The sequence below is a fragment of the Podarcis muralis genome, chromosome 12, assembly GCF_964188315.1.
Source record: "Podarcis muralis chromosome 12, rPodMur119.hap1.1, whole genome shotgun sequence".
NCBI lineage: Eukaryota > Metazoa > Chordata > Lepidosauria > Squamata > Lacertidae > Podarcis > Podarcis muralis.
Genome location: NC_135666.1, coordinates 34,752,793 through 34,760,701, shown reverse-complemented (window position 1 = coordinate 34,760,701; position 7,909 = coordinate 34,752,793). Strand labels below are relative to the sequence as shown.

The 7,909-nt window shown below is 51.1% G+C and overlaps 1 protein-coding gene across 3 annotated transcripts in view; it reads right to left on the bottom strand.

Moving 5' to 3' along the window:
• The window catches only part of ITGB8 (integrin subunit beta 8), a 65,425-nt gene extending 63,316 nt beyond the window's left edge, over window positions 1–2,109 (bottom strand). For all 3 annotated transcript variants that reach the window (XM_077936995.1, XM_077936996.1, XM_028749719.2), the window contains exon 1: window positions 1,244–2,109. In XM_077936995.1, coding sequence (XP_077793121.1) covers window positions 1,244–1,376 — 133 coding nt within the window. In that variant the 5' untranslated portion in view covers window positions 1,377–2,109. The remainder of the gene's footprint in view (window positions 1–1,243) is intronic.
• Between the last annotated feature and the right edge of the window lie 5,800 nt (window positions 2,110–7,909).

The following is a 7,909-nucleotide window of genomic DNA, read 5'->3' as shown; positions in this document are numbered from 1 at the left end:
TAAATGCATATAATGGAAAAATCTAGCGCACTTGTCCTGTTTACAGCTGCCTTGTTAGGCTTCACTCTGCAGAACAAGAGAATAACTGTACACTCTCCACTGAAAGGTTACTTCTCAGCATATGCTATTTATTACAGGAGCAAAGAGGTGTCTGCATTGACCCTTTTGCCCAATTATTCTCTCTGGAGTGTCAGAAGAATCTGTTAAAGCAACAAAGAGTCATGCGACACCTTAAAAACTAACCAATTTTATCACGGTGTAAGCTTTTGTGGACTTTTGAGTTTACTTCATTAGATGTGTGAAGGATTATCTTCAGTTAGGTTTATATATACGTGGGTGGAGAAAGAGAAAAAGTTGCAAACAGTGGAGTCAAGTGACAAAGGAGTGTAAAACATATAGCCTGGGACAACTCAATTAAAATGGGTTGTGAAATAAGCATAATGACCATTCACAAGGGCGATCACTGGCAATAATACACTCATATTTGATTTTGCATGTTAATTTAGCACCTGTATTTGGATAGTTACACATGAAGAACATTAAACTGCATTCAACTAAGGGAAGGTCCACAGCTCAGTGTTACAGCGCATGCAAAAGGTGTTATCCCTGACATCTCCCAAGTAGAGTTGGGTAAAGAATCCTGTCTAAAATCTGGAGTTACTGCCAGTCAGCGCAGACAATACAGACAGTGAAGGATCAATGGTCTGACTCAATATAAGACAGCTTCCTATGTTCCTATGGCAGTGGAGCCAGATACACCTGAAGGATGCTGCAGCCACCTGACCCGCCAGCAGATGATCTGGATGCAATATTAAACATGGCTTGGAAGTTTTTATAAGAGCTGTTAGGGATGAAATGGTTATTCCCCCTCACTGCTCAAAAATTACCTCCTGCAGAAACTCCAAAACCCAGAGTTGGGTGGAAACCTTTATTACACCCAAACCAGAGAACCTCCCCAACCCAGCCACTAAAGGTCACTTTCTATGTCTCCCTCTCCCCACATTTTTGTTTTTACTTCTGTCAAATAGCTTTCTAGGAGCAGATTCCATCGAGTGAAATGGACCCTGCCAAGGCTGCATCCTGGCCACTGAACTCCTCAGGGCTGAGGTGCCTCGATCTTAAAGATGCTTCGGTGCCAGGTAAGTGCGAAACAGGATCGCAGCCGCCAGAGAGTCAGGTGCAGCATCGTGGAGATGGCGCGAGTGCCTGTTCCGGAAGGGAATAGACCAAGACCCAAACTTACGGCTCTGGCCCCAGCCCGGCACAAGGGCAGCGAGCAGGCAGGCGAAGCCGAGGAGCGGGCCAGCACCTCGCGGGCGTTTCTGCAGGGCGGCGAGCCCAGCCGTCAGGGAACAACCCAAGAGCGGAGTCCACATCGCGCCAAGCGGGTAGCCCTTCGCCCCGCGCCCGGGGCCCGACCAAGCTCTCGCCCGCGGGGTTTGGACGAAGGGGGCGGCGGGAGAAGCAGCCGCCGCCACCGCCACCACCGCGCAGGTAAGGAGCCGAGGAGAAGCGACGACGGCAGCAGCAGGCGCAGCGCCGCCACATGTCAGGGCGAGCGCGGCGGCGCCCCCCCGTCAGCCGAGCCCGGTGCAGCCCGGCGAGGGCAGGAGAAGCGGCGCGCTGCTTTGCCGGAGAGCCTCTCCATCCGCCTCGGCCCCCCGGCCCGGCTCTCCCAGGGAGCCGCCGCCGCCGCCGCGGCTCCTTCACAAAAGGCTTTTGTCTCGCTCCTGGCGCCCGGCTCCTTGGCAACGCGGGACAAGAAGCAACAGTTCCCAGCCGAGAGGGAAGAAGGGAAGGCGAGGCGGCTTGGAGGGCGGCGAAGCGGCCGAGGCGTCCGAGCAAAGCGTGCCGCCGCCGCCGCCGGGTCTTCCCGCGCCCAGGCCAGCCGAGCCCCTGTGGTAGCCGCGTTCCCCTCTGCCTGGCGGCGAAGCGTCAGTCTCGGCGGCGCGGGATGCTGCCAGGCAGGTTCCCGACGAGCGAGGGCGGGCGAAGGGGGTCGCGTGGGCGGGACGCGAGGGGCGGAGCGCGCGCAGCCTTCGCCCACACCGCGCTTTGTTTTGTCGCGCTCGGCATCGCCGGCTCCATTGTTCCCGGCGGGAATGCGCCTCCGGGGGCGGGGACGAGGGGGGGGGGGCTCCTCAGGCCGAGCTCCGCCCCCTCCCCTCCCGCGCCGGGGCTTGACAGGCAGCCCACGTTTCCTTCGAGGTCAGCCGGACCCCGAAGCCGCTCAAAGTCCGGTGCGAGGATCCACGAGAGCCAGGAAGCACCGGCGGGGGATTGGGATTTAAGGGGGCAGCTCTGATTTCTGTTACGGTTCTGTGCAGGATTTGGGGAATATAAACAATGGGAGTTACTGCCTTCTTTTTCTTCTGCCGCTGCTCGAAATGACTTGTGCAGAAATTCGGTGGAGAGTGCTATGGTAAAACACGTAACACAGCTCTACCCGGCTCTGAAACTTGAGGACGTGTTGCCTCGATGCACGTGCAGTGTTGACGAAGCTGCACCTGTTGAATTCCTGCCTGTCGTGTCGCTGCTGAAGCTGCACCGAAAACAGGATAAGCTGCCAATTGGTGGGAACAGGCGGGAACTTCTTAGCAAGCGAGTCACAGAGCCTTCTTAACGCCACCACAAAAGCCCTTTCCCAGAACTGTGGAAGCAGCAGGGAGTGGTGGGAGAATCCTGAATGACTGCATTCTGCACCATGATATGAGGTGATCCTTCATATTAATAATTTGCAATTCCAAGGAAGAGTCTTGACGCAAACCGGTTCTGAAGCTGAGCCTTGGGGTGGGGCCGCAGTTGAACACACCGTATTCATTTGCTTGGCTTTGCCCTCTGCTCGCTTTCAGTTTTGCCTGTATGCTGCTCTGGATTCTCGCCCTGAGGCTGAGGCTGCAATCCTAATATAATTTACTTGACAGCGACACCCCCCCCCCCCCGCCCGCAAGCCTGGGATGTTCAAAATGAAGGTGACACTCAAACTCTGTGTGTTATTTTAGGGCAGGAAGAAATGAGAGGTATGAACATGGCACTCTGGTTAGGAATCTGTTTGGAGCAATTGTTTCATGTTGCTTCAGGGGAAGGCTAGCCCATATTCTTACATCACTCAAAGTCTTAATAGCATTTTTATAAGCCCAGGTTTGGGCTTATTTTAAAACAATGTGGACTATTCATCAAGCAGCACAATTGTTCCTGCTACGATTGCAATTGTTTGAGACTTCGCTCCCTGTTGCTGGGAGAATGGAATGGAAAACAGTTGAATGTTCAGGGAGTGAGGAACCCATAACTCCTTGCTATCAGTTCCTCCCAGATGAATTTTGAAGCTGCCTCCCAGAGAATCAGATAATCATGCCCAGAGTTGCTTCCCAAAGATCTCAAGGTCTTTCTCAAGTCTGCTACTCAGTGACATAGCGTGGGTTACCAGCACCCGGGGCTGCGTGGATGGGGGTGAGTGTGAGGGAGAGAAACGGACAGAGAACGCATACACATTCAGCTGCCTAACAGTGTCTGGATCACCTACGAGATTGCAGCCGTAGAGATAAGTAATTCTGTTTTCTGTAGAGGACACTTCCTGGTCACACGGTGAAGTCGCTTTCAACAGAGCCCAGCAACAGAAGCACACAGCTGTATCGAGGCAGTACTGGCTGTTGAAATTTTGCACCCCTAATAATTTTGTGCCTGGGGCAACCACCCTTGTGCCCCCCTCCATGCCACGCCACTGCTGCTACTTGAGAAGACATTTCAATGGAGATTCCCTGGATTGACCTGGATGTAGGGGTAAGGAACCTCCACTCTGCATGCCAAACGTGACCCACCAGATCTCCTTGTTTGGTCTGCCAGGTCTTTTTCTTAAACTACAGCTGCCTGCCCCTGTCTCTGATGTCATATATGCAGGGATGCCATGGACCTCTTGGCTCTGTCAGGATCTGGCATGGTTTGGCAGCACCAAATGCAAGAAGAAAGGAAGGAGGAGGTAGTGGGCTGGTAAACAGGCACCAAGGGATGGAGGTCTTCTTCTTGGGACTTCAGATGTCAAAGAAGAAAGGAAGCAGATCTGGCTTTCTGCCCCATCAAGCAGGTGAGATTGGATACACCAGCCAAGCTCATTGCCAGGTGGGTATCGGATTGTAGTCTTTATTCTAAACACAGGGTGCTAAAGTAAATCCCACTGAGCTCAATGGTGCCTTTATATAATGTGTTTTAAGTCAGGGATTGTGGTATGCAACATAGGCCACTTCTGGACTGTTGCTATTTTGTGGATGAGATTCAGTTGTATACTAGTAAATTCCAGTCGCCTAATTAAAGCGGATTTTGCATTCTTGTGCAAAATCCCCTGCTCTCAGCCCACACCAGTGGGATTTTGTGCAGTGAGTAGAGTGATAGGGAAAGGCAATGAAAAGCAATGGGACAACAGTTGTTTGACAGCAGTGGATGTTGCACAACCTCCCTGCAAACTTTGTGCAAACAAATGCTCAATAAGCAGATCATCTGGAAGCAATTTACAGTCCTTGTTTCCAGTGTCCTTGTAGTCATGTTGTTAAGTATTATAATTTGTAGATAAACAAATTAAGATTAGATCAAGGTAATTTCCAAAAGCACATCTGTTGATGGTCAAGTTCGCTTAGAAGTCATGCCCCCTTATCCAGTATATTACGTCATTCACAGGCTGTCTATCATCTAACAAATGAAGCTGCCTCAGACTATTTATCAATCTAACCCATTATTGATTGGCACCAGCTCTCAGGCCAGGGTCTTTTTAAAAACCGGAGGTGCCAAAGATTGAGCATAGCATCTTTTGCACAGAGAGCAGATGCTGTTCCTCCAAGCAGTGGCCCCTTCTCACACGATTTCAGAGAATTGTATGCAAGAATTTCCTGAGGTTGTGTGCTTGTTGGTGGAAGCGTTTGGTCCACAGGCTGAACAAAACTCCGGGTGGTTTATAAGACTCCATGAAGCCTGTCTGGCAGTGTTAGCACCTGGGGTTAGCACATGTCAGGGATGGGGAAGCTTTTTTAGCCCATTCCCTTCTGGGCAAACCTTTCAGGACCACTGTGCCAGTGGTGGGAGGCACCAAAATAAATTGTGGGCAGAGCAATGAATACAAATGCTACTTTTGTCAGCAGGCCAGTTTCTGTACCAGTGGTGTAGCATGGGGGGCACTGGAGATTGCCCCGGGTGCAAAATTGTTTGGGGGCACAAAATTTCAACAGCCGGTGCTGCCTCAGTACAACTGAGTACCTCTGTTACTTGACTCTGTTGAACATGGCTTCTCCATGTGAACCAGGAAGTGTCCAGACGACAGAACGAATCTTCTTATCTCTATGGTCACGATCTTCTAGGTGATGCAGACACCATTAGGGAGTTGAATGCACATGCACACTCCGTCAGTTTCCACTCCAAGTAGCCCCAGGCACTGGCAAGCCATGCTATGCCATTGTTCTGCACACACTTACATGCCCCTCTCTGTCCTCCACCCACCCACATATCAGAGTTCAAGGATACTATCTAGCCAGGCCAGGGACGCGGACTTATAAAAAATATTGGGGGGGCCCGGGAAAGTTCATGAATAATAAATAAGCTCATGAATATGCAAATAAAGTGGCGCCGCCTCCTCGTGAGCGAATAGGGGAGAGCGTGCTGCGCCTATTAATCAGCTCCAAAGGAAATTGGGTGGAGCTTTTGCTCGGGAGGGAGGGCAGGAGGCATGCAGCCCGCCCCTCCCTGTGCATTTTGGGCTGGGGGAGGGGCGGCGATGGCGCTCTGCTGGAGGGGCGCCGGAGATTATTGGGGGGGCGGAGCCCCCCCAAACGAATTTTTGAGGGGGCTCGGGCCCCCTCAAGCCCCATGGAGTCGGCGCCTATGAGCCAGGCAAAACCACTTGCGGATTGGGAATGGGGTGGTGATGGTGGCCTGGGAAGAGTCCAGGATTTGAGGTTCGCTGCTCCAATGTATAAAATGGCCACAAGATGATGTAAGAACAATAGCTGAAAGATAGATCCTTATGTACACTGCTGCCAGGCCCTCCCTACCCTCTTACACATGAAGGCAGCCTTTTCATAAAAGTTGGTAAATGGCCATGAACTCTTTTCCACCCACTCCAAGTGCATAATAAATCTTATCCCTTTGCTCTCCCTTTCATTTTCCAGAGTTTGGTTCTTCTAGTTATTTATATTTTTTTTATCCAAGGAAGCCTTCTCAGCAATGGGTGATGCATTCTCCTCGGTGAGAAATCCACCTCCTGCATATCGTTCTTTAATATTTCAGTAAGTGTTTGATTTGGACTGTCTCAGATTAAGAATGAAAAAAGAAAGAAAGCACAAAACCCACGGAGCTGCCAGCCAACTGCTCTTCTGAGTTTCAGTTTTTCTGTTCTTTCAGTGACCAATGAATACATAGAAGGACTCAAAGGTTACTTGTTGCAGCTGAGTAAGTGGAAAGTACCTTCATTTCAAGCCAAGGCAAGGTTAGGAAACTCCCCCCTCCCTGTTTCTTTTCAGGTATGTTATCTGACTAATCATTCACTGACATCACCCTTTACTAAGGGCATCACATTTTATTCAAGGACAATGCTATTCTGTTTAGTTTCATGATGACAGAAATCTGGCGGCAACACGTCCAGTCCCAAAACTGTCCACATTTTGCATAACCTCAAAATGTAAGGCTTATGCTTGGCTAGCCTTGGCCAACTTGGTGCCCTCCCAATGTTTGGACTTCATAGCCCATCAGATGACAGAGGCTGATGGGTGTTGTAGTCCAAAACATTGGGAGAGCACCAGGTTGGCCAAGGCTGCTATTCGCCCTACATGCCATTTTGATTTACTGAATCGTGCAACATTTTGAAAGGGCAGAATCATGAAGCTGAAACAAACAAAAACTTAGCAGCTGTAGGCCATTAGGGCCAGTGTGGTGTAATAGAGTATTGGATTAGAACCTGAGAGAGCAGGGTTCGAATTCCCCACTCAGCCATGAATCTCACTGGGTGACCTTGCGTGGCAAGTACCCTCCCCCCTTGTGAAATGAAGACACCAGACACATTATTTAAGGTTAATGGGCGTAAAAGGCCACAACTTTATTGATTACAGGAATTGAAAGGTATTGGCTTTAGGCATTGGCTCCTATTGACTACCCGGCATGGTGACCGCCGGGAAGGGTTAACCACCAGCCGGGGGAGTCCTGTTGAAGTACGCCAACTAGGATCCCCCGGCTGTCACCGCTCGGGGGCGTGCCTTAGGCCCTCACCTCCCTAGGTCTCGGACAGGGCAACGCCCCCGGAGTCCTCTACCGGACTACCCCTTTTCATTTGGGGGAATGTGATGGCGCTTCCTTCCCCCCTTTCATTTGCATAACAATAACCCCTGCCGATGCCTAACTGCCAATACCGATAAAGTTGTGACATTTGCTACGAGGTAGGCGAAAAAAACCAAAGGCTAGAAATTTGCCAAATGGAAAAATTCCTACCAGGCCCCTTGCGGCGACCAACCAAAGTCCATAGCAAGGTCAACCCTAGCTAAACCTAAGCCCTAGCCAGGCCAACCTAAGCTCAATTTAAGGGAGGGTGAGATGGGAAAACCTAAGCAGCTGGAACGGGAAGAGAGGGCGGTCCCCGAGTGCGCCAGGCTTAAATGTCTTAGGCCACGCCTACCCGGCCTGCCGGTTGGCTGGCTGGGTCGGAGGCACGCCCGAGGATTACCCTGCTCTCACGGGGACTGAGAGCCAGCCCCTGCATGCATGGGGAGGGGGTGTGCCCGCAACCCCACCTCCTCTCCAGCTCGGAAGTGGCTTTCTTAGCCTAACCTACCTCACAGGGTGGTTGTGAGGATGAAATGGGGAGGAGAGCTGTGTACACCAACTTTGAGATCCTTGGAAGATAAAAAGTGGTATATAAATGCACTACTACTACTAATAA